The 25,901-nt window shown below is 41.4% G+C and overlaps 3 protein-coding genes across 4 annotated transcripts in view; 2 read left to right on the top strand and 1 right to left on the bottom strand.

Annotated features, from left to right (window-relative positions):
* Positions 1 to 12,005, top strand: part of arih1 (ariadne ubiquitin-conjugating enzyme E2 binding protein homolog 1 (Drosophila)) — a 66,023-nt gene extending 54,018 nt beyond the window's left edge. Inside the window, exons 7-14 of one of the 2 annotated variants that reach the window (XM_010795938.1) lie at positions 720 to 826; positions 937 to 979; positions 1,087 to 1,158; positions 1,567 to 1,697; positions 1,785 to 1,842; positions 2,183 to 2,443; positions 9,991 to 10,103; positions 10,187 to 12,005. In XM_010795938.1, coding sequence (XP_010794240.1) covers positions 720 to 826; positions 937 to 979; positions 1,087 to 1,158; positions 1,567 to 1,697; positions 1,785 to 1,842; positions 2,183 to 2,443; positions 9,991 to 10,103; positions 10,187 to 10,271 — 870 coding nt within the window. In that variant the 3' untranslated portion in view covers positions 10,272 to 12,005. Of the gene's footprint in view, positions 1 to 719; positions 827 to 936; positions 980 to 1,086; positions 1,159 to 1,566; positions 1,698 to 1,784; positions 1,846 to 2,182; positions 2,444 to 9,990; positions 10,104 to 10,186 lie in introns of both variants that reach the window. The other variant, XM_010795937.1, reaches the window with a different exon arrangement.
* The window catches only part of brpf1 (bromodomain and PHD finger containing, 1), a 61,579-nt gene that overhangs the window by 32,701 nt on the left and 2,977 nt on the right, over positions 1 to 25,901 (top strand). The window contains exons 10-13 of the mRNA XM_010795940.1: positions 6,213 to 6,512; positions 6,836 to 7,108; positions 7,817 to 7,964; positions 25,534 to 25,667. Coding sequence (XP_010794242.1) covers positions 6,213 to 6,512; positions 6,836 to 7,108; positions 7,817 to 7,964; positions 25,534 to 25,667 — 855 coding nt within the window. The remainder of the gene's footprint in view (positions 1 to 6,212; positions 6,513 to 6,835; positions 7,109 to 7,816; positions 7,965 to 25,533; positions 25,668 to 25,901) is intronic.
* On the bottom strand, positions 13,107 to 23,152 carry cunh15orf39 (chromosome unknown C15orf39 homolog). The gene is made up of 3 exons (XM_010795939.1): positions 22,947 to 23,152; positions 17,683 to 20,834; positions 13,107 to 15,093 (listed from the first exon to the last, which is right to left on the bottom strand). Exons 2-3 carry the CDS (start codon positions 20,801 to 20,803, stop codon positions 14,033 to 14,035), a joined length of 4,182 nt encoding a protein of 1,393 aa, XP_010794241.1. The 5' UTR covers positions 20,804 to 20,834; positions 22,947 to 23,152; the 3' UTR covers positions 13,107 to 14,032.

Genomic DNA, 25,901 nt, shown 5'->3' with positions numbered 1-25,901 from the left:
AGAGAGCATCATTCAAATGAAGCTACATTATTCAAGTCTTACATCTAAACTTTGGAGAATACACACAGAGAAATGAGGCGGAAGCCACTCTCTTTTCTCTCTCCCTCTTCTTTCTCTCCTCCTGACAGCCTGTCAGTATCGTCTCATGCAGCTCGCTGATCAGTAATGAGTTTACCCGACAGTGAAGAATAAATATATTTATAACTAGTTTAGCTTGTTCCAGACCGTAATAAATAGCTTAAGTGTGTTAGGTCTAACTCTTAGTGTGTGTTTTCGCTCCGCTCACCCGGTCCGTCACAGCGGCGCGGAGCTGCAGGATTTCTGCTTCACACACGTTGCATACCGCTTATATTATTTGTCATTTTCTGGACACCTTAAAAATTACTGTCAGACTGTGAAGCCATGTTGGTGAGCTTGTTTTGCCCGCACAGAGAAAAGTGTCATGTATTTTATGTCATGTGATCGACTCTCCCGATCGGCCTTTATAGAGAGCACCGATCGATCAGCAGAAAGTGATTATGGGCCGATATCGATCGGTGGCCGATTGATCGGAGCATCCCTAGTATGATGTATTGGAATATGAAGCCTTGATTTATGAGGTTTAGGTTTATACTATATGCACTATTTTGAAATGCAGGGACCTTATTTGTACTTAAGCATCCATGAAACTACAGATTGATGTTCTACCCCTACCTTCTACTTCTATTACTCCTTCAAAGTGCAATCGACTGTTAAAGTGGTGCCCTGCACCAGACTGCCATCATGTTGTCAAAGTCCAGTACCCAGATGCCAAGCCAGTGAGGTGCAAGTGTGGCCGTCAGTTCTGGTAAGATGGCTTGTTTAGAATTGAGTGTATTGGACAGTTGTTAACAGCTAGCGACGCTCGCTTATTAAGCTTTGTCTAAATGTATATCGTGTTGCCTCCTCTTGGTGCAGCTTCAACTGTGGAGAGAATTGGCATGATCCTGTCAAGTGTAAGGTAAGCTAATCGGGAAAGGCTATACAACTTACAGACATTTGAACCTATTAACCTATCAAGATTAGCATTCATTGTGTTAATATCTCTTATTTGTATTCTTTTTTTAGTGGTTGAGGAAATGGATAAAGAAATGTGACGATGACAGTGAAACTTCAAACTGGATTGCAGCAAATACTAAGGTATGGAATCAAAGATGTGTGTCTGGCTTGTGTTGGCATGTAACTAGTTGCATGATCTTGAAGACATTTTAATTGTGGAAATACTGATCTGATCATACTGAACAATCTGTTTTTGAACATGTGGTAAAATGAAGGACTGTACAGTCCCTTTAGTTAGGTGTACATACATTTCATCACTTTTAAATGGTCAACTGTTGATAGCCGGGACGGCTGCTGGCCCATGATTAGATTGAATGTATCCTGGCCCTACACATCAGGCTTCTATACAAAAAATGTCACACAACTCTAGACTTCTAAAAGATCTGCCAAAAAACAAACTGCTTCTCAAACTTTAACATCTAAAGCTTTTTATTGTTGCTTTTTTCTGTTTATTTGTTTGCAAAACTCATTATTTTTCTCTCATGACAGGAGTGTCCAAAATGCCATGTGACCATTGAGAAAGATGGTGGCTGCAATCACATGGTTTGTCGGAACCAGAACTGCAAAGCTGAGTTCTGCTGGGTCTGCCTGGGTCCATGGGAGCCCCATGGCTCTGCCTGGTAAGAGCTCATAGCATATACAGTTAAAGATGGTCATGTCTAATAGTAGTGACAGTTATAGATGGTTCTAACCTGGTGATGTTACAGGTACAACTGCAATCGCTACAATGAAGATGATGCTAAGGCAGCCAGAGATGCTCAAGAGGTGGTAAAAAAACTTGACTCATTAATACCTTTTAGGGACGCGTGCATGCCATTTTATTTTGGCGTTTTTCTGAGTGAAATTCAACAAGGTACCGTCTATCACGTAAACGTTTGTACATCATAAAGAAGTCCATCCAAAAACTGGAGTGGAAACAATGACGGGTAAGATGCTACGTGTGTGTAATTACAAATGTCCATTACAACTCTTCTAACATGTTAGATACTGAAGAATGGCCTGCAGAATACAATTGAGACATTTTGTTAACGGTAACCAGTCAGTTTTAAGATTTATAAGTTATCTTGATTTAAAAGAGTCAAGGCCAATTCCATCCTGTGTGCAGCGCTCCAGAGCAGCCTTGCAGAGGTACCTGTTCTACTGCAACCGCTACATGAACCACATGCAGAGCCTGCGCTTTGAGCACAAGCTCTATGCTCAGGTCAAGCAGAAGATGGAGGAGATGCAGCAGCACAACATGTCCTGGATTGAGGTGCAGTTCCTGAAGAAGGCCGTGGATGTGCTGTGCCAGTGTCGCTCTACACTCATGTTCACCTACGTCTTTGCCTTCTACCTCAAGAAGAACAACCAGTCCATCATTTTTGAGGTAAACAAACAGAAATCCCTCTAGACGCTGGCATCCTTTCCTTTCATCACTCCTCTGGCAGCAGATCCAGTCCACTGACCAAAAGAGTCACCTGACTGTTGAAAGGGCAGAGGGAAGGAAAACGAGCCAAACGTCCTTTTGGCAGAAGGCTTTAAAGCAGGGGTATTCAACATGGGGTCCATGACCACTAGGGGGTCCTCAGAGTTACTGCAGGGGGGCCCCTAAATTAAGCCTTCATTGTTTTGAAAGTAAAAAAAACACATTAGAGTAGGGCTGCACGATAAGGAAAAAAACTGACATTGCAATATTTTTTCCCCTGCGGTATATATTGTGTTTATTTTTTAACTAAGTTTAACTGGATGAAGGATTTTAGTCACAGACGTCTGGATCTTAACTGGTTGACTCATCATACCTTAAGTCATGATAATGCATGTTGCTTACCCTCAAATAAGGGGGTTCATCTGTGAATGAAGAAGAGAAGAACCTTTTTGTATCCAAAATAGTTCCAGATGTTGCTTTTCTTTTTGGAANACAAGCTACAGTCACTGCTCCTCGAGGCGGATATACCGGTTGAGAGGGTGAATAGTCCCCTTACTCTCCAACGGCCCCGTACCGATTGTCGTACCATTGTACTGCCGAGCACGGAGCGGGGGAGGAACCGTCCCTCCGCACCAGTCGACGTCGAGTAAAACGGTGTCTTAGTCGGACGTTTTGTCCCGACCTTATGTCGTTTATCTCGCTTTACTGCGTACCGTTTTACGTACTAGACAAACCATAAAAACTTTTTTTTTGAAGTGGTCTGTACAAAATATATCCATACCGAGATGGTTATATAATAAGTTTACATCGTACTATCCCAGGTAAATTAAATCATTTTGTCTACTTTCTTCAACATAAATGTAGTAGCTTAATTATCTTGGTCCCAATAATTGTCGTGTACTTACACACTTCAAAAACTTTGATTTACCCGCTTCTACGATGACCACCGAGATTGTCAAAAAAGAGAAGTTATATGCAGACGAGAGTCGCAGAATGAGGTATATAAAGATTATGACAAGGTCACGTATTACGAGTACTGTTCTTACAATGACTCCTACACTAATCAATTTCTTTTCTCTTCTTTTTGGATGTTAATGGTTCAAGTCGGACTTTCGCTTTGAAGATTGAGAATAAAGGAATAAAAGGAATTAGAAAATGACGGTGTGTAACTGAGCACCAATGAGCACCAATGAGCACCAAAACGGACAAATTTGAACATAGAGTGTAGAGATATAGTGGGTTTAAGGGGATGTCTTTATTCTCATTGTGAATTTGATATTAAGATGTTGTTACACTTGTAACAAAACAGGGTTTACGTCCCACAGTCACCGGTGATTTAACACCAGTCTGTGGACTTAACAAGAGAAACGGTTTCATGTAAAACGTTATTTTTATATAAAAAGGAGAAAATGTTATAAGAAAGTGAAACCAACGAAACTCTTTTATTACGAAAACGATGGGTATTTAGGGGTCGGTTTCACTCTCCAAGTGAGTGGAAGCAGTAATCTTCCTGTTACTGGACAGAGCTAGAGACAGAAGCTAGAGACAAGCTAGAGACAGAGCTAGAGACAGAGACGAAGCGCAGGGAAGGAGCGAGGCAGGGCAAGAGCAGGGCAAGAGCTAGGGAGAGAGACAGAGCCAGAACCAGAGCGACCGACAGTCCCAGCCGAGTGCCCCTCCACAATTCGGGGCGGAGCATCAGCTTCGGATAGGCGCAGTCGCACCGCAGCCCGTCAAGACTACTGCCTGGGGGGGTAGAGAGACTCGGCGTTGCGCGCGCGCCATCTTCTGACCACAGGAACCGCAACATGAACTCTGGCAAACAACTGCTACTCCGGTTTCAGACTGAGTTTCCTGAGTTTGCACTCCATCGCTACCCTGGAGGTTCGTCCAAGGTGTACCAGACCTTCAGGTAACCTGCACAGCTACACCAGGTCCATCAGATCTGGACCTCACATCTCTAGTCCTCCTCCTTAAAAAACTATTCGAGGACTAAAACATACCTTCTAAAAAGTCACACACAGCTATCTTCAGTCTCGCTTGCAGCTGTCCAGTCTTCAAGGGTAACTGGTTGTGACCCTAAACTGCGACGATGGTTATACCTTATTACCCGGTTTATTGTCGAATATATATTTATGTCTCTATTAATCAGACGTAGAGAAGTATTGTTAATCTTTAGTATACCTATTTCTTTATTATTTCTATATATGACATGTAGTTATTGTAATTTGTACCTATATGATTATGTGACTCTCTGTTTATAATAAAGTTACATTAGCCATTATTCTAATTGTGATTATTATTATTAGTTATCTTAATGTAAACCATATCCCGGAATTTCCTGGGTTCCGGCGAAAGTACCACTTGTTTGTTGTTTATTATTCAATTTTAATTTATTTTCGCCACACCTCCTCACCTGTCACTATCCTTACTCCTGGGTAGTGATTTTCCCTGTACGTGTGGAGGACTCACACAAACTCATACACGTAAATGGAGACGTCGCCTTGTCCGAGTCACTTCTTCAACAACTACAGAGAGAGGACATCGACGAGTCGCACGAGGAGTCGTCGTGGTCCCTTCCCGCAGTCGACGTAGAGGTCGCGGTAGACGACGTGAAAATTAGACTGTGTGTGTGTTAAGTTAAAATCGTTACATGTGGACGACTGATTTGGTATCTCTTAGACACACCATTGGTGAAACGTACACAAATCTTTAAGATAAATTTTACATGTTTACATGGGTGGTGAGTATCATACCTGTGATTCGACCGTCGTCTGAACCGACACGTGTATAAAGTATAACTACTCAACGACACACACGGGAGTCCATCTACATTATTTTATAACTTAATGAAAAATACTGGGACTCCTGTAGTTGTAATATTGAGTCAGAAATTGTTCTCCCTTGCCTTTTTACTTTTCCTTGTCATTTCTCTGTAATAAAGAACGTTGTCACATATATTTGGTCGTTTGAGGGAATTGTACAAATTTTCGTTTAATTTTTGGATAAGAAAAATTATACCCTAAAATAAATCCAATTGAAATTTAAGGGTGAACCATAGTAAACAGGTACAAAGACATGAAAAGACAAACGAAATAAAATAAAAATTTAACAAAATAAAGGTGATAAAATTAAAGGACAGTCGAGATAAGGTAGTAAGCTGTGACACCTACAAATAGAACAAAGACATAAACCAAATATAACAAGTAGACATCGTGAACGCACACGTACAATCAAGACCATAAATAAATTATAACAAAAGGAACAAGGTCATTTTCGTGAAACAAGACGAACCACGACTTTCCCGATATTGCATCAGTCTGTATCAGATCCGTTGCAGCCCCGTTTTTAGGGATTTGGGTATGGAGGGAAAGAGAGAGGGTTGTGTTTTCTGACACTTGGTGAGTTCCCTAACACACCGGGGACACATTTGTGTATAAAAGACGTACAAAAGTGCATTTTGCATGATAGGTCCCCTTTAAGTTGTCTTGTTGGGCATATGTCATAAGAAAATACCATTAGAACTACTTTTTAAGTCTGATGAATCTTTTTAAGTCTGATGAATCTGTTCATACACATTAACATAATGTTATCAGATGTCTAGTCACATAGTAATTGTATCAGGAAACATCCAACATCCTTGTAAGTTCCCCTTAATGTTGAACTTCCCCCATGTTCATACACTTTCTCTGAAGATGTCTAACAGGTTTTCTCCCCCTGCCTCTCTCAGAGCTGCTCCTACCGGAGAACAGGCGGCGGCTGCCTCTGGACGAGCAGCTGCACTACCTGCAGGTGCGCCTCGATGAGGTCAGCTCAGGGAAGCACAGCATTGGTCAGTCTCGTCGAGCCAAAGCTCTGAGAAAGGAGATCAGCGTCATCAAGAGGAAGCTTGTGCACCAGCAGGAGGGGGGCTCTGGGATGGGGGGCCGGGACTCTGTGGGAGGAGACCGGGGACTCCCCCATCACCCGTCTTCTTCGGGACACCACGATGAAGGGGGGGAAAGCAGCAGCCAGGAGATCGGTGAAAAAGGTGCGTCTATGGAAAATATCAAGCACTCACCCCTTGTCACCTTCAATTATTTAAGTACAAACAAACAAATCATTAAATTAAACTTTATAAACAGCAACACTATATCAAAACATCCATTCTCAAACTCTCAGACAACACGTGCAGTATAATCCAAGTCTGAAAAATCATTAAATCAATTATGTTTTCTTTAAGAATTTTACGTAACGTAGGGTGAGTAATTGAAGTTCATTTTGGGGTCATGTGCTCCTTGAATGTGCATGAAAAAATTAAATAGCTATTAAATATTCTGTCATTTAAACCTATAAACCTGTCTCCTCCACCAGACATGAGTGTGTCTTCATCGGCCCTGGCTCCAGAGGTGGGCCGTCGGACATCTGTCCTCTTCTCCAAAAAGAACCAAAAAATTGCTGGACCTCCGAAAAGGCCAGGTCGCCCCCCGAAGAACCGGGACGCTGGCTACGCTGTGGGGTTGCAAAGCCCCATCGGCCCCCCCCAGCTGCCCATGCTGTCCCCCAGCAGGCCGAGGAAAAGACCCCGCAGCCCCCGCAGCAGCTCCAGCTCTGACAGCGACAGTGACAACGACGACATGCTGCCAGGTAGCTTGGATAAATGCATATTAAAGGTCCCATGTCATGCTTTTCCGGTTATTACCCGTCCCCTTGTGTGTTATGAAGGTTTTTAATCATGTAAACGGTCTGCAGAGCCACAAACCCTCAAAGTACACCCTGTAGCGAGTAAAACTCTAACACAGAAAAGACCTGTCTGTGCTGCCCCAGAACGCCTCGTTGGAGATTTCTCTTTTTCCATTGTTTTCTTCCTGGGTACAGTGACGTGCCCGTACCCAAATGGACCAATCCGCGGAGCACACACACACACACTCAATCTTTTCTCAGCTGCAGCTCTGCCGATTTCTCCTCCCTGAGATGGCGGGACGTGGCGAGGCTGTGAGCCTGTGTGTGAGCGCACACACAAACTCCCAGCCAGGGTGTGTGTGTGTGTTCGGGCTGGTTTCGGGCTGGGTTTCGCTGTGTCTCGCTGTCTCGCAGACGGCCACTGGGCTCACAGGGAGGGGGGGGGGCAGGAGCTCCAACAAGCCGTTTAGGACAGAGAGTGAATATACATACTATACAGACATGCTGTATGAGAAACCAAAGTGAGTTTGGAAAATTGCACAATGTAAATCTAATGTAGTATACCTCAACAATGGAACTATGATCAGTAGCAATGGCCATGACATGGGAGCTTTAAACGTTTATTACAGCGTCTCAGTCACACACACTGACCTCACTCTCTGCACTTCTCAGGTTTGCCAACTAACGGTTTCAACGGGGGAACCCAGCCAGTGAAGGAGAGCTTCTGTGTGTACCGCAGTGAGTCTCGTCTCCCTCGCTCCAGCTCAGACTCTGAGTCCACCACCAGCAGCAGCAGCAGCGCGGCCTCAGACAGGACCAGGTGAATATATATATAGCACACATTTACAAGTATGGCTCACTCCCAGCACTCTCTCATAAGCCACAGCTAGCGATTAACACGAGACACATGAGCAGCACCGGCTTCATTAGGTGATATCATGTCAGGGCAGTGTGTAAGCTTGTGGAGGAGTTCTTCTGCCTTCAAAAGACCCACACATCACTTTGTGCAGCTCTAAAATAACAGTTTGACATGTTGCTTATTAAGCGTACTTGCTTTCAAGTGACTTCCTGGAGTCTTGTCATCCCTTTGATGTTAGTATCCACCAAGCTGAGACTCCAGGAAGTCACCAAGAAACGGTTCAAACATGTAAATCCTTGTAAAACAGCATCTGGTGGTTTTTTACGTTATCGTTTATCTACAGAAACCAAGATAAAGTGTGTTAACTATTAAGCTTTTGGAAATTTGAAAGGCAAGCTATGTTTACTGATCTCTTTAAAATAAGTTATTCAACCATCAGTTTTCTGCTCAAACTGTCACTATATATTGACAGTAATGCATTAGACAGATAATGTCTGTGGAAAAAATGATGTCCCCCTCCCACCTCCCCCGCTCACTTCTTATGAAATTGGAGTCAGTGCCTGATCAGAAATGTGGTACACTGAAATATGAATCATGATTCTGTTACAGCAATGCTTATTTCTCAAAGCAAAGATTTCAGAAACATATTTTAGTGCACCGTTCAGCTTTTAAAATTAGAACTTTTTGTTTTGTGAATCTGTTATCAACATGGCAGCAGCGTTCAAATGTCCTTATTTTTTAGTTAAAAAATACACTTTGATTAAAGTAGAAAACGACAAGATAATACGTTTACCTGCAACCCCTTTTTTAGCAACTACTAAAGCATGTGAGTGTTAACAGCAATGGTTGATAGTAAGGCTGCACGATATTGAAAAAAACTGACATTGCGATATATATTTTTTTCCCCTGCGATATATATTCCGGTTTTTTCTATATTTAACCGGATGAAGGATTTTAGTCACGGACGTCTGGATCTTAACTGGTTGACTCATCATACCTTAAGTCATGATAATGCATGTTGCTTACCCTCAAATAAGGGGGTTCATCTGTGAATGAAGAAGAGTGGTGTCTAGAAGGGATCCAAGAGATTAAACGTATTACATTAAACTATAGGAAGCTTCATTATCACATTNCTGTGCATGCAGAGCCTGCATGTCACTCACTCAAGTACCCCTGACATGAGAGCCGCTCAAGTTTTCCTTTTGTAGCAAGCAGCAACATAATTGTAACATGACGTGTTTTAGTTAATTTACCAACTTAATATCGCACGTCCTAAAAAAAATAAAAAAATANTTGATGGTCTGCAAACTAGCGGGGCGGGGCCTGCTGTGATCTGATCAAGAATGATTGTGATTGGTGGTTTGCTGTGCATGCAGAGCCTGCATGTCACTCACTCAAGTACCCCTGACATGAGAGCCGCTCAAGTTTTCCTTTTGTAGCAATTTGTAGTAACATAATTGTAACATGACGTGTTTTAGTTAATTTACCAACTTAATATCGCACGTCCTAAAAAAAAAAAAAAAAAACATTAAATAAAATCGCACTTCCCTGCGATGTGAATATAGCGCATGCGCATATCGTGGTTATCGCCATGACACAATATATCGTTCAGCCCTACATTAGAGTAACATGTACCTAACATATTATTAGTAAAGATAAATGGCTTATTCATAAAAAGAAACAACCTATTTAATTTAGACAACATCAATGATAGCGTTACTGTTACTAACTGAATGTTGTGTGCTACCTATCCGTAACGCTGAACTAGTGGCTACATATTGTTAATTTGTAATGATATTTAATAGCTTTTAATACATTTGATTAACTTTTACGCTTATGTTGTTGGCCGGGGTCCCTGCTCTTTGGGCTTTCAGCTTATAGCCTCAAATATCCTGACAAACTCTGCTTTAAAGCGTAGGCAACATTCTCATGAATAGCTGTTATGTCGGTCAGAATAATAATGTTTATCAATGTCTTGGTTCATTAGAACAACCAGGCAGACCTGGAAAATGCCACTGAGGTGCTGTCTGGCTACCTAGAGCGGGATATCTCCCAGGATTCCTTGCAGGATATCAAGCAGAAAGTACAAGATAAGTACAGGTCAGTAAATCCTCATCTCCTGCCGTCCACTGTTACGTTTATGCATGTTCTCAGACGCTAACAAGTGTGTTGTTCCTCTGCAGATACTGTGAGAGCCGGCGAAGAGTGCTGCTACAGCACGTGCATGAAGGCTATGAGAAGGACCTGTGGGAGTACATAGAGGATTGAGGACACGTCCCAATGCAACAGACTCTTGAGTATCTTGACAAACTAGAGCGCTGATGCAATTTAACAGGGCAGCACGGGCCTTCTGCCGCCTCTCCTTTGGCAAACCAACCACTTTTGCATCATTTTTCCTGGATTTGTTTAACAAAATCTTCAAAATAAATTATATTTAAATAAAAGGTAGAGTAATAAAAAGAAAGTGTACTACAGTATTGTTAGCAACCGAGTGAAGTCTTGAGAAAGCAGAGAATCCATCTTAAACAAATACATCCGTTGGGCTTGTATTGTAACACCTCCCCTGAACTATCTTATTTTCCTTTGTTTTATTTGCTTGTGACTCTTTTTGTGTTTTTGATTTTGACTTTTTGTTTTCCCATTAGTGTGAAAATGTTTTCAACACAGCTTTAATTGTCCTGGCCATGTGTGCAGTATGTGTTGAGATCCTTGTCTGAGTGGCTGAATGTTGATGGGCAAAGACATTTCAGGTGGGAAAGAAGAGAAAAACATCTAAAGAACAAATTAGTAAGTCTGTATTTTCCAATTTGTAAATAGTCCATATGCATGGAAGAGCAAGAGTGGCACGTGTTTGCATAATTTTAGAAATTTTGAAATATTTATTCTTCACCAATATCGAGAAAGGTGTACTTTTTCCAAGTACGTTGAGTCTGTGAGATCCCTCTTCTGAGTGGGAGTCGGATGTCTTATCATCGTCCTGTCATCCTCAGTCTCTTCAGAGCAGTACACAGGTTCCACCTTATTAGTAATTCCAAATGGGGATTGGTAGAAAGAATTTCTATTAGTCACCAAGTAATCAGCTAAAGGGACTCCGTTAAAGCGCACTGCTAAGTTAGAAACCCAGAGCAGAAAGGATTTTACAGTTCAGAGGTGAGGTAGAATGCAACGCCCCTGTGTCCTCCTATTCTAACCGTTTGCCCCCTTAGTTGTTTTTAGAGGTGATAACATTTAAGAATATTACTAATTATTTGCAAGAGCCAAACTGAGTGACATTCACTCTTTTCTTTTTTCTCTCTCTTTCCCGACATGGCTTGAGGTAGCCCTCTTGAAGCTCAGTTGCACCTTGGGGATTGAATGAGGGTAATAGAATGTACCGACTGCACAGCTTTGAGCTGCTAATTGGGCTGGATCGCTGTCAAACAGGGTCAGGCATTTGCATCACTCTTGCAGGGACTACTTGGGCATGAGGCAGATAGTGGCCGGGCCTCCTTTAAGAGATCTCTTGCCCTGCGGTGAGAACGAACAAAGCTTTAAACCTAGCTACACAGGTGGGCTTCTGTGATCCTTAGGCAGATAAAGAATATAGGGGAGACTTCTAAAGGTTGTAGGACTGTTTTTTTTTAACGCCGTTATGCTTTTGCATTAAAGACTGAATTTTTCGCACATGGGTTGAGGATTCAACATTGAAATGTCAGTGCCCCTCCAGGTTTTGCATTGTTCTATGTGGTGGTTGTTCTGGTGTCAAGCTCTCTGCTTGTAAATGCTCGTTCATGTCTCTGCAATATGGCAGTCCTAACACGAGTGACTGGAGGGGACATGGAAAAACAGGCACTGATGCAAGTCAGAAGATGTCAGCTTTCATTAAAACACATCCTTTAACCCAGTCTCAGATCTTTGGGGAAATCTCACCCAAAATGCTTCTAATGTGTTCAAACTTATTATTTCATCCTAGCAAATTATAAACTGTATTGTTTATTTGAATAAATGTCATGAGAAATCTCATTTTTGGGAGTACTGTGTGAGTCATTAGAGTAGGTTTGGTCGCAATCATTAATTACCCAAACATCCATGATTCATGTCTACGCTATGTATTTTTGCGATGTAGTGAACGACCGGCCTTGGCAGAGCTGTGTCTTCCAGAATTGCGTAGACTTCATTTGGTAACTCCTTGAATCATTTTGACTTTCTGCAAAAAAAATGGTACTTCTTTGCACCACTTTTATTTGCAGATTGTATGATAAAGATCAGGTGGTTGATTTGTATGTCACCAGTTGAATGGGTGGTTTTAAAAGATGGGCTTGGCTGTCCTGCAGTAACACAGCCGATCAGCTGTGATCATAAACACTCCCCAGGGCTCACTGTTCATTGTGTGTGCTAGTAGAACATTTTGACTTACCCTTTGAAGTAAAACAAGCAGCTACTTACATTGAATTGAGACATCCAAAAACTTTTTAATACTTTTTTCTACATATCTTTTCTTTATGCTATCAAAGTTGTTTTATTTCCTATTAGTGTAAAAATGTGGGAAAAAATAGTGTTCTGTTTTGGAGAAAATATTAAAGTGCAAAATGTTGCAAATATCGCTCTGGCACGGATCATTGTTTGATAATGGACAAGGTTTGTTTCATTCAAAAGACTTTTCGTCATAATAAAAAAATGATTTATTTCAACCTGTTTCTTTCTGAATACTGCCATTATGCCACTTTGGTTGTTAGATAAATAAGCTTAACCCATCTGTCAACCTCAAAAAGCTATCTAAAAAGAGTTTAGCATTCTGCCACAGGATGGAGACAAATACAGTTATTCCAACATCAAGGTTTACATTTTAGGTTATTTTCCAAAGGTAATGTTTTCAAAACGATCTGCTCATTGTTATACTAGTCTGTTTGACCATTTAAAGTATCACACCTGTGACAATGACTAAGTTGCATTAGCTGTGAGGTTACTCGAACAACAGTTGGTCACACAAGGTCTTACGTTTATTTTGTCCTACATGATGAGAAGGTATAGCTGATAATCCCCAGTGTGACAGATGGAGTGATATGTTAAATATATCTTTGATATTCAAGACATCTCATTCAACTCAGGTGAGTAAAAAAAGGTCAATTAGTCCCATAGTAAAAAACACCAAGTATATTTGGCAGAAAAGTACACTTTCAACATCAGGAGACATTGAATCATTACACACATTTATTTAAAACCGTGAGAAAAACAAACATTTTGTCTGCAGTAGTCCAACAAAACTGAATATGATTTGAGGGGAAAGTCTCTTCATGTTCACAGATTAAAACAGCAGTGTGGGTGTCAAAGACCTCTTAGGCAGCTTTAGTAGAGTCCCACACTAATGCCTGTCCAGCTTAAATTACACACGATACAACACAAAGTACTACAGTCATCAGGGTGAATAAACAACCTTTGTTATAATAATGTAAAAAAACTGGCATTTTAATGTAAACCTACAGAAATGTGGCTGGCACTGAATAAGTGAAGACCTTCAAAGATGTCTTGATGTCATGTTTGTTTTTCTGTTTTCTTACTGGCAAAATCCAAATAGACAAACAATGTACAAGTCACTAACTTCAATCAATATAAAAATTGGAACACAACAATAAATACCAAACATCATAGTTTCTTACAATTAAAGTTTAAAAACATTGCCACTTAAGGTCTTTTTTTGCAGTTATCTTAAAAAAAGGCAAGATTGTATCATTTCTTTCACACAACCAAATTCAATATGTGCTTAAAGTAGGTGCATGTGTCAGAAGATAAGCGTTTAAAACAACATCTACAGGATGTTGCACATTGACTAAAGTCGCTCAAAATGCATCCTGTAGCTCTCAAATGATAAGAATGTTAAGCTGACCACATTACCAAATACAGTCCAACTTCATTCCTGGGGAGGCCAGAGCGTTAATGAAGGCTGCCTTTGTCGGCAAGTGAAAAAAGCAGCGAAGAGGGAACAATTTAGACATTTTATTATTACACTTGACAAAAGGCAAAATGTGCATTAAGACATTTGTGTGGGAAAACTAGTCTTCGACTTTGAGCCAGCCTTTTTTATAGTCCATCAGTAGCTCCAGGTAGTACTTCCACCCCGGCTCGCTGTCATACGTGACCTCAAATATAGTCTTTATAGGGTCTGTGTGGGCCTCGTGGACACGCTTCACCTCCCCTCTGTACCACACCTCAGATTTGTCGTCTTCCTCGTACAGATGGCGGATCCTCTTCCCCACCAGGTCGGGGTAGTAGAATCTCATGGCCCTCCGAGCCCTCTGGACGGCTGAGCGCAGGACCCTCCTGTGCTCAGCGCTGTGGCACGCAGTCAAGTAGGGACAGTATTTGATCTTTAAGAGGGATCTGTGTTTTCTATGAGAAGTAGTGCTTAGAGGTCTTAATGCGTGACAGAAGCTTCCCGTCCTCTGCCGCCTGTGGGTCCCTTTGGACGTCCTCCTGTAAATGTCCCTCTCTCTGCTCAGTTCCCCATCACCTGTCTGCAAGGGGGAAGGATCCGCACTTGTCCCTGAGTCTGACACTGCTTGGTAGCAAGCCTTTTTTCTGTTCAAACCTTTGCCGAACATCCTCCTCAGTTTGAGAATCACGCCTGAACATTTCTTGGGTCTCACTGGAGACTTGTCTCTGACAGGAGGCAGACTGCAGTAGTCCTCTGTTTCAGTGTCCCTTGGAGATGGAGAACATTTGTTCAAGGTCAAAGGACACATCCATGAATTCTCAGGAGGGGTGCTTAGTGAAGAATCCTCATCTGCAACCATACAGTCACTCCCTCTGTTCTCAGTCCCTTCCAACTGAAACCCACTCCAGTTGTTCTCACTAAATGCATCCAGCAAGCCTCCACTTAAGGCCTTCTCTGTCTCATCTGTATCTTCCTCTGAGGAACTGCTGTCCAGAAACAATCGCCTCGAACTCCTCTTTACCCTGCTTTTTCTATTATTATTGTTCCAATCTGACATTGATTCGTGGTCCTTGGTGTGTATATGTGGGGGTGACTCTGGGGCTGAGACTGTGATTTCTGAACAAACGGGAGTCTCCTCACAAACTTTTTCTCTGTCAGCAGAATCATCCAAAGCTAAGCCTGCAACACAGGGAATATAGACATTAGAACAAGTCAAAATGAATACAAAGATGTGAAAGAAATATATAAAAATGAGGTAGTGATCAAATGGGAAGGTAGGTGTTAATATAATTAATGAATTGATTGGGGAATCATTAGATACATGTAGACAATACAATTCTCTTTGTTTCCCAGCAGATGATTTCTCAAAAGCAAGCTAGCGACCACAAAGTCCAACACAGGTTGAATTAAATCATTGCTCCGGTTTCAGCACACCAGAACAATGAGAAACTATTCTATTAATATCAGCAGACCTGCTGATTAGACAGCATGATCTTCCACCATGAAACAGCCTTTCAGCAGAGACAGAAAAGAAGGCTGTGGGAGTAAACACGAAGGCTGGGGAAAGAGTCAGCTGCTACCAGGCGCGCTATCAGTCAGGGATAAACCAGCAGTGAGGCAATAGTAAGACAAGGAAATGCTCATATACCAAAGTCAACGTGCTCCTGACCCATGTGAACTGTTAGTCATCTTGAACGGAAACTTGATTAAGAAACGAATATATTTTTTGAAGGACACGTTTGGTGATATGTGAAGGACACGTTTGGTGATATGTGTTGCCAACAAATTCCATGAAAAGACTAAAATCAATAATGAACTGGTCTTTGCAGCCAAAGCCTGAAGTTAATTATTGGTAAATTATTGACCTCTTTTGGTGCCTGAAAATTGTTTAAAAGACCATTGCAATAGGGACCATGCTCATTCGTAATAAGATAAGATAAGATGGTACTTTATTGATCCCAATTTGGATAATGTTTAGTGTTGCAGCAGCATAAAAGACAAGGCATTTTACAATAAAACAAAACTAGAAATAAACAAAAAAAATAGAAAATATACATGTTGGATTTGACAAGATATTATATATACAAATATATATATATACATAAATATAAATATATGACATTATGATAAAGATGGGTGCACTGTATGTTACTTGGAACAACAACATGCACCCTACTGGAGCGAAAATCACTACACAGTGCTCTAAATATGCAAAATGGTACAAAAAAACAAAACACTAGGAAACATGGAAATGTAAGCATTTCTTTTAAATATTATGTTGCAACACATGTTCTTGGGGCTGAGAGCCACAGGCAGGAAAGTCCGAAAGTATCTAGAGATATTAAAACCCTTTTGGTTGGTGTTGTTGTTTTAATGGGATTTGTTGACAGTAACATATAGAATATTGACAGTTTTATCATTACAATCCCACCAAAACCTCTTCCCACTGGGACTTAGCAGGCCCAGATGCATGTTTTAATTGACCAGGGAAGTGGTCAGTTAAAATATGATCAGCATTTTCTCTCTGCTCAAAGTGTACCAAAGTAAATCCCCCTGTGTGTGTGTTGCAGACTTTCACTTCCTTCCTCCGGTAATGTGATCCAACAGCTTGCGCCACAACCATTTAGGTCCACCAATACTATTTTACAAAATCATGAAGATGAGTTTCATTTTTCCAGAGATAGCCCCGCTCAGCACCCACCACTACAGGTTAAACGCAATCATGCAACCTTCTGTGATTAGTGATTAGGGATTGACAGTTAGCAGAAGGGTGTCCTGCTTTCTATCTAGAAAAAGCAAAGAGGAGTGAGATTGAGGGACAACATAAAAAATAAATATACCTGGACTCTCTTTTGGACGTCAGCTGAAGTTGATTCTGTAAAAAATAAATGGATTTTATATTGAATATTTTATGTTTTTTGTGATTTGTTCCCTATAAAAATGGCCACGTATGCAGAAATGATATGATTGCTAAAAAACTGTTTGAGGGAAGACCATGATACAATTAACAGTCATGATATGATGCCTCATAAAACAAATCCAGAGGAATCAGTAAGTCACACTATCGACCCGATGGGAATTTCTGTACAGCTGGTCTGGCAGTCTTGTACATATCAAATGGTCGAGCCAGAGGTATAATCTTACTAGGTAGTTGTACATGAAAACCAAATGTTATTGTACTTCTATCTCAAACATTTCCATATGAATGATATCAGTCTATCTTATGATCCATCGTAAATAAAAGTAATAAGAAATGACACTGAAACCTTACTTTATCAAGCTCTTCTCTACTTTCTATTCATGGGGGGGGTGAAAGGTTCCATTTTTTACGGCTGCAGGACCAATTAATTGTACTTGACTGTCAAATATTATTCAAATCTTAGCACTGAAGAAGTTACTGGAAAAATCCCCTGTGTGAGGTTTAAAATGCTATTGTGTTTAAGCATGCCGAAACAATACATGTCTATTGTAGATTCATTTCTTGTCTCCTTTTTGGACATTTGAACTGCAGTTTTGGTAAAAAAAAAAAGTAGTTGTGTCCATGAGGGTCAATAACACAACTGTTGCTAACTCTCAAATTTTTCTGAAATGATGATACCAAAATGAGACATATTATCCCCCCAGAGCAACATTTATTGTGGAAAGAAAATGGGAAAAGGACTGAATGGACACCCGTAAGGGACATTACATCACTTCAATACCCGTTTTGTACCTTTTTATTAAAAATATATACAAATAACTCCCTCATAGTAGCGATCATGCACTCACCCAGATGTTTGCAGACACAAGCGTGATACAGAAGGTTGACGGCATCAGAGTAGACATCCGGCAGGTGTTTGAGGGACATGAGTCTCCTCAGCCTGGAGGAGCAGGCTCGTTTGTGAAGCTGGATGAGGATCTTTTCCTCCGAGAGCGTAGTGGGCCGCAGCTCCACTCGGTGCTCCTGCAGCACCTGGTCGATGAAGCAGCCCTGCACTGTGGGAAACAGCAGCTCCTTCACCACCAGCATGGGGAGGAACACGGCCCCCGTCCGCATGACGTGTGGAAAAGGACAGCTTTTCTGAAAGGTGTACTCTCTCAACCTCTGCAGGACATCATGGAGCGCTGACTGTATCTCCTCATTGAGCCACCCCACCCTGGCTTTTACCCCCAACAAACAGGACACTTTCGGGACTTTGGTTGTAGGAGATGCTGGTATAGTCAGTTCGAACTGAGACAGCCAGGCCCGGAGCTCCTGCTCTGAGGAGGCCAACACACAGTTAGATATTAGCTTGCAGATGGACAGGTGCAACTCTAAGAAGTGCTTTCGGACTGGCGCCTGGGGCTCTAGTTTTGCTGGACATTCAGTTATCGGCGATGCAGGAGGCGTCTCTGGGGGGGGTGCGGGGCGAGAAGGCTTCGCATCACTGAGAATTATACTGAAGGTGGAAAGTTTCAGACACTCTGGAGGAATGTTTTTGAAATGTATTTTCATCTCAGGTGGGTGAGGTGAAGTAATGGGTTTAGGTATCATGCATGTGTCAACCCGAGGATATGAGTGTATCTCTGCAGCCACCTCAGATTTGGAATGATCTGGAGTCTCGTGTGAAGCCTTATGTTCATCTGCTAATGAAGGTTTACTTTCAAGTTCATCAGGTTCACATTTCTTTATCACCAACATTGACTCACTGTTGTAGGAACCAGTGTCTTCAGGCTCCCTCTTTATTTTTATTTTGCTGCAGTCCATCTGACTAATGTACTCTGTGTCTGTTGGGTCTACTTTTTCTACTTTAATAGTTTTAGGTTCAAACATTTTTACAACAGGCTTCTCTGTTGGAGAACGTGCACAGATTTGTTTGGGAACCAGACAGAGAACAGACTGAGGTTCATCTTGATCAGGCCTTTTCACTTTGATGTCTGGCTTGGTTTGAACGTCACGATGCTCGGACGAATGGACGGCTCTCTGAGGTACTCTGCCTGAAAATAAAAATCCAGAGGCCTTCAGGTATGCTTGGTAAGGTGCCAGACTAAAGACGTTGTTAATAACTGGCATAGGAGGGGAGCTAGTTTGTATTCTTTCTTCTGCATTCTCTATTTCTACCCTCTGTCGTTTTGTAACAAATCCCACTTCACATAAATCTTTATCTTCTTCTTTTATTTTGATGGGCGAAAATGAGTGAGAAATACTTCTCTTCAGGCACCTTTTGAGAATAGCAGAGCCTGGACTGGACACAGGGCCATTGTGTTGGTTTCCTGGTGCAAGGGGGGAATCAATTATCTTACGGATACTTCCCTGATTTGCTACAGCTGCTTGGATTCGATTTGAAAAGTGATGCGGTGACCGGGGCAGCAATGTTTGTGGGGAAACAGGAAGACTTTTGGGCTGTTCTGGGCACCTAACATGGGCTTCATTGGAAGAATAGTCTAGGATTCTTTCCATGTTCAAGCCAGTTGGTGAAAAGACGGGTTGGTCCATCTGCATGCTGGTGAGTGGGGAATGAAACCTGTTCATGTGTATGTTGGACGGTGAGACACTCGGTGGGCTTACACGCCTGGCAGGACTGCTTATGTTTACACGCCGGAATGGCGAGTTGGGATGTGATTGGTCAAACTGCGGGCTAGATTTGTCCTTATGTTGGTCTGTTGCAGAGGCCATGTGGTGCGCCATGTTTTGGCCTGATTGGGAAACAATGTGATTAGAGTGCAAGCTCGGCATTGCATGTTGCCTTTTTGGGGGGGATCTGATTTGGCTTGCATTCAAATGAAATCTTGGAACTGCATAACATGGAGAGTCAAAACTCCGCATTAGGACATGATTTTGCAACATTTCACTGCAAGACAAAGGAATTTCACCATGAAAAGACTGAGGAAATATGTAATGCTCCCGGGGGTTTGAGATTGTGTGCTTGAGAATAACAGGCACATCTTCCCTCTGCTTACACTGTGACCTGTTTTCTACCTCCACATTTGCTTGGGAGTAGTAAAACATCGGGTGCTGTGTTAGCTGGCCATATTTGGACATGGGAGAATGTTCCTGATAAACCTCTGATGTCATATGCTCATATGTGGGATGGGAGGAGTATAGGCTAGGGTAGCCTCTGGGGGAGGTTTGTAAACGCTGGCTCTGCTCACTTAGAGAACCATACAGTGGGCGAGTTGGGGTGCAGGGGTAACTGCTATAGTTTGGGTCGATCATAGCAGGAAAAGTCCCTGCTCTACCTGGGCTGTACGTCCCCCTCTTTAGTGGTTCCGTTCTGGGCTCAAACTGTAAACCTCTCTGTTGCAGCAGTGTGTCTGGTCCTGTCCTCTGGACGGGTGGTCTTTCAGTGCAGTGGGCATCATTTTGCATCCAATCATGCTCATATACAGTGCTGGGTATCCTCTGAGAGCCATGTTCCACACTGTATTGATGTCCTATCACACAACCCAGTTCATCACAGCAGGGGTTATGCATATAATGTGGCTTAGGAATTGCTAGGTAAAGAGAGTTTTCAGATGGGGGAGATGAATTCTCCGCTCCAGCTTTTTGTTTTCTAACAGCCACTGGCGCAGCAGCTGCGGGACTCCTGATCCCAGGACCTTTAGTGTATAACGCAAAGCCCGGTTTTACTGGGATGTGATGCAAAGAGGATGAAGGAGAATGGCCTTCCTCTAAAGATTTGCTTTCTTGCCTGTACATTATGTGGTTTTGTCCTTCCATGCCAGAAAGGTGACTCACAGGACTTCTGCCATCCAGCAGAGAGGGCTTTGAGGTGCTCCAAGGAGGAGTAAATCCTGCTCCGTCCTTTCCTCTGTGGTCATAAGTGAAGTAAGCGCCGTTGTACTGCAGCACTGGCTTACTCAGGAAACCAGACATATTTGGAGGTTTCGACAGTCCCGTGGAGGCTATGGTCCCGTCGAATAACGGCATCTTGTGTCGAAACAATGATATGGCTCCAAACCTGTGAATATAATTTAAAAAAATTAGGGAAGCAAAGAAACGCAAGAAGTAGAAATGTGCAAGTATGAATCGTTACTAAATGCAAGAAAAATAAGTGAATCAGTTTTCCTACAAGTAGCCAACATGATAGTTGCCACATTACAATAAACAAACCAGCTAACATGATGGAACTCTTATCAATACCGGTTATGGTGTTGATACAATATCCTTGTGTTGTTGAAGGCAGTGTTCACTTCAAGGCCATGTCTTCAAATATGAAAATTACAACAGCTCTGAATTACTGTGATACTGTATTTGAGCCATACTCTGTATATCACCTTTGGAGCAGAGTGGTTTTGGCGCATGCCACATTACCACAACGTCCCGGATTTCGCTCTGGTTTTTCTATACTGTCAAATAACAGAAAACTGCCAAAAAGAATCCTAACGATACAATATATGGCTAATTTCAGATGTGTCATCAGCGCCACATCAGAGAGCTTCAGTCTTGCTATTCACAAACCAGAATGTATCTCTTGATATCATCTTGTTATCCTGAGAACCCACACTACAGCGGACTGTATGTTTCAATTCTGCATTTATTCACCACAAACCGTGAGTCATACCACAGTTCCTATTTCACACACTTCTTCCAGGGCTGCATAGACGTTATTTTTATTTTCAGTTAAACTGCTGGTTAAGTTGTCTGCTGCTTTATGTCAGAAAATAGTTGTACAAATATATATCATGTATGACAAAAAACAGCAAAGCCTACCATTTGATCTTCTGTTTTCTTATGTTTGACAGTTAGTCAAGATATTCAATGTATTATTAGCAGGCGGCATATCCTCACAACTGAGCCAGCAACCAATGCATATTTTATATTTACATAAACATAATCACGTGGAATATCTATCTTCAATTGAAAAACAAGTGTCTGTTTTGGTAGGAGAGAGAGGAAAGGTGACTTCCTCGTGCCACACTGGCATCAACATGAATCGACAGTTTAAGGTTTTTATACTTATTACTAACATTTGTTATTTGTATATTCACAAGTAGGCAATCATTTCCAGATTACTCCCTTAAACTAGTTCATATTGCAAAACATCCCTGCTGCCTTTTGACATGATGCCAAATTCACATCTGCCAATATATGTTGAAACAGCTGGATCAGATGCAGCATACACATACAACCAGCAAACTGTAGAATATAGAAAAAATAATAATGAAATACATGTAGGCGTAATGACCACTATCAATAAGACCTAATTATTTGAGATGTTATCTGGTCATCCTGTTGACATCTTTCAGAAAGTACAGATCTATGCCACATCTGCAGATAATGTGGTGAAATGTGGTTTAAGTCATGTGCATGGAGGAAGCTGCGCATGGTTGTTTTTAACTGACTGAAAACAGCACTCTGAACTGTGTGCGTGTGAGATCTCCCAGATCTGTGGTCAGGGGTGATGGAGAGTGCGATTTCCGAAAGCAAACCGTCCAAACTGACAAACTAGCCTCCAACCACGTGGGATGAGTGAGTCGGGAAATAAAATACACTTTATTAGTCTGTCAAAAAAGTTAGTGATAAATAATGTATTCTATGATTCATTCTCGAGTAGGCCTATGTCAGGTCCAGACAAGTATTAAGATATCAGCATCTCACGTGACATCTCAAAGTTTATTTCCTCAAAAGTAACCAATAAAATGACTCATGTATTGTACACGCATAAAAACGGAACTTAAACATGTCTTCACAGCTTCTTTCTGTAGATAATGAGGCACATATGTATCAGGGGTTATACTGGAGAACACAACGCTCGTTGTTCTGCCAGCACGCCTGCTAAAATGAACAGGACGCAAATGATATGAAAATAACATAAGACAGAGTGCGAGTGATTTCCATACAGGCAACGAAAGCGTCATAAACCACGGTAAAACTAAAACCACAGTGTGGGGACAAAAAAAACAGTTTCACACACTTGCAGTGCGATGTGTGCATGCACTATTTTCACAGTCATGCTTTCTTAGAAGAAACATTATTGTTGTTATTGTTTGTAAAACCAATATTTGTTTGATTTATAGTCACTCGTAAATTTGGACATGTTAAGATTGAGCAGTAAAATTGTTTTTCTTACCTCGCTGCTGTGTTGACAATCAATGATTTCCACGAAGACTCTATGAAACACAACTTGTGAGGAAGGGGGCGGGGGGTTCTGTTTGAGAGTGGACCGGGTCAGCCCGGATGCATTAAAATCCCACGCAATGAGAGGAACGGTTTGCAAAAAATGGGTGAGCGGCGCGCCCGAAGTCCATGCGGCTTTTGGAGAAGTTAACAAACTGAAGACAAGACAAAAGGGAGGAGGATGGTCTCTGATCAAAAGGCGGAGTCACACCCTCCGTCTATCCACGGCTTGTGTTCTACACATGTGATGTTTTCCCGCTTGTCATTTTCCATGTATTGGGGTGATTCTCTGAATCGGGTACCTTTTGGGTTTTAACATTGAAAAAAAATTAAACCAAACATTTTGCATTTTTTATCATAACCATCTATAGAATCTGTAGAATCATAGAACGTCCCTTGACGACCGGCTCGGTTCGCTGACGGCCGGCACCGCCCTTAATTTGTTTAATGTTTTTAAACGGCATCACTGAAGTTGCGCGACAGAGGTCCACCGTTTCCCCGCAGCGAGCCCCCCCCCCCCCGTTGACAATGCCACTAGCATACTAAAATATATATATAGGGCCATCCCACCACACGTTTTACATTGTGATGCAAAACAAACCTGTTCATTAATTCATTGCTTTTACATTTTGTATTTTCGCGTTTTCCATTAACATTTCGCAAGTAAGCTTTGGAGGGACTCAAAGGACCACCCGGCCGATTCAGAGAATCACCCATTTGGCTTTATGGCTCGTTGTCCGGCTGCCAGCTGGCTGCCAGATGATACAAGTGGACTTAAAGTTTGTCTGGTTTATTAGAACAATTACACAAGTTGCGTGGTTCGTTGTGATTTGGACACATTTTCAGATAAAAAAGCGATTCTGACCCCTTTTAGATGTTACATGTTTTATTATAGCCTTTTTTAATAATTTGAAAGTGTTAATTGCATCCTTCTTATCTTTTTTAATTGTCACTGTTTAAAACAAGTTCATTTCATTCATCGGTAATTTTGAGAAAACAATGTACAATTTAATTTCCACATATGGGTCATTCCAGAATTTGGACGGAAATTTAGGGACACCAACATTTCAGAAAAATAACCTTTATTTATAAGTGTTTTTTAATGTATTAGACAAAACAAGATTAAATAAACCATAAAAAAAAGTGATTTGGCCCAGCTAGGCATCAAATGTATATTTTCGCAGATTGAAGAATTACCCCTGTTACTCTAAGTATAGTAACAGGGTTGAAAGTAACAGGGTGAAAATCAAGTGTGCTAGATTTGAGCTTTAAACCTCAGGAATTATTTGCTAGATGTAGCATGTAAATGCGTACTTCTATGCTTTCAATGCAAGGACAAACTTTGGATATCTCATGCAAGCAAAAATAACTTTGAAATTAATATGCTTTATTCTGATAATATCAGGTAACAGGGTTGATGTGGGCAGAGTCCACACTCTTTTAAGACTGGAAAAGATTGTTAAAAATTATGAAAAATAAAGAAGGACTTAGTTTTGGTCACCCATGGCACTTAGCACATGGCTTGCAGATGTCACTTTTCCACTGTGTCATCTTACTTGACAGTTTTTTCACTTCCTGTGCCAATCTAAAAAGGTTGGGTAACAGGGTTGAACCTGAACGCATGTTGATGGACTACACCTTCTTGCAAAATTACCTGTTATTTAAAAATATGTTTATGATTTAACATATGATTTCCGTCTGCGCATGTCATGCTAGCTGAATTTATAGCCTAGGTGTATTATATTATACTTAAACAGGTAGCTAATTACTACAACAATAAAGCTATTGACTGTGTGTTTTGTGAGTCATGCTAACACAAGTTAGTAATCATTTGGCAATTAATTACCTTTTTTCCCATCTTCTCATCTGATCTACTCTTCGTAATTTCTGCTCATCTTTATTTTCTCTCTTTCTTGATTGCAGGTTTTTTACTGATGTTGGTGTGATGTGGAACAGAACCTTACTCTTTGGGGACCTCGTAATGTTTTGGTAAGTCCATTTACAAACAAATTCCTTACTCTTCACTTTTGAAAACCCTGTCTTGGATTTCTGTTTAGTTTACTTCTGCTTAGNACTTTTTATTCCACAATTAAAACCTTTTTTGTGCAAATAGCAGCAAAGTAGTTGACATCTTTGAAACAACATTATAAAAATAAAATGAAGAACAGCTATACACCAGCTCCTTTATGCCGTTTTGAACCTTTCTCATTTGGTGTAACTCCGGCAAAGGCATCTGAAATAGTTGTTTGCTGTGCATGCAGACTCAGAGCCTGCATGTCACTCCACTCAAGTACCCCTGACATGAGAGCCACGCAAGTTTTCCTTTTGTAGCAAGCAGCAAAATAATTGTAACATGACGTGTTTGAGTTAATTTACCTACTTAATATCGAACGCCCTAAAAAATTTCTTTTTTTTTAAATCGCACGTCCCTGCGATGTGAATATCGCGGTTATCGCCATGACACGGTATATCGTTCAGCCCTAGTTGATAGCATCTTTTACAGATTGAATGAAAGTGTATTCCTGTCTCTCCTCTCTCAGTACGACCCCCTCTAAGCAGGGCAGAGGGAAGACGTCGTTCTCCCGCTCGGCCTTCCAGGAGGACAGCAGTGAGGAGACGTCGGGCACTGAAAACGATTCCTACTCCGTCGGAGGATCGCGGCCCGTTTCACATTGTAAGCACACTGTCGTTATTACGGTTGTTTTTAAGTAGACGGTAAGTGTCTTCTCAGAACTATTTGAATATGAATGCAGATGGTGATTCAGTACAGCCAAACAGCAATTGGTTTTGTGTGTGTAACCAATCTGATATGATAGCAGTCATTTTTTATTTGATCTGATTTGACTCTTAATCACCAGTGGAAACGTATATGATGTTGTCATGACACTGTATCAGTAAGTACTTATCA

The sequence above is a fragment of the Notothenia coriiceps genome, unplaced genomic scaffold (assembly GCF_000735185.1).
Source record: "Notothenia coriiceps isolate Sejong01 unplaced genomic scaffold, NC01 NC01_scaffold00037250, whole genome shotgun sequence".
Classification (NCBI taxonomy): domain Eukaryota; kingdom Metazoa; phylum Chordata; class Actinopteri; order Perciformes; family Nototheniidae; genus Notothenia; species Notothenia coriiceps.
This window is presented reverse-complemented; position numbering and strand designations above follow the sequence as displayed.

Coding starts and splice junctions, on each gene's coding strand:
- cunh15orf39 (XM_010795939.1), bottom strand. CDS start 20,803: ATGCCGTTATTCGACGGGACCATAGCCTCCACGGGACTGTCGAAACCT. Junction 15,094..17,682: donor TTGTGTCTGCAAACATCTGG/GTGAGTGCATGA, acceptor CCTGTGTTGCAG/GCTTAGCTTTGGATGATTCT.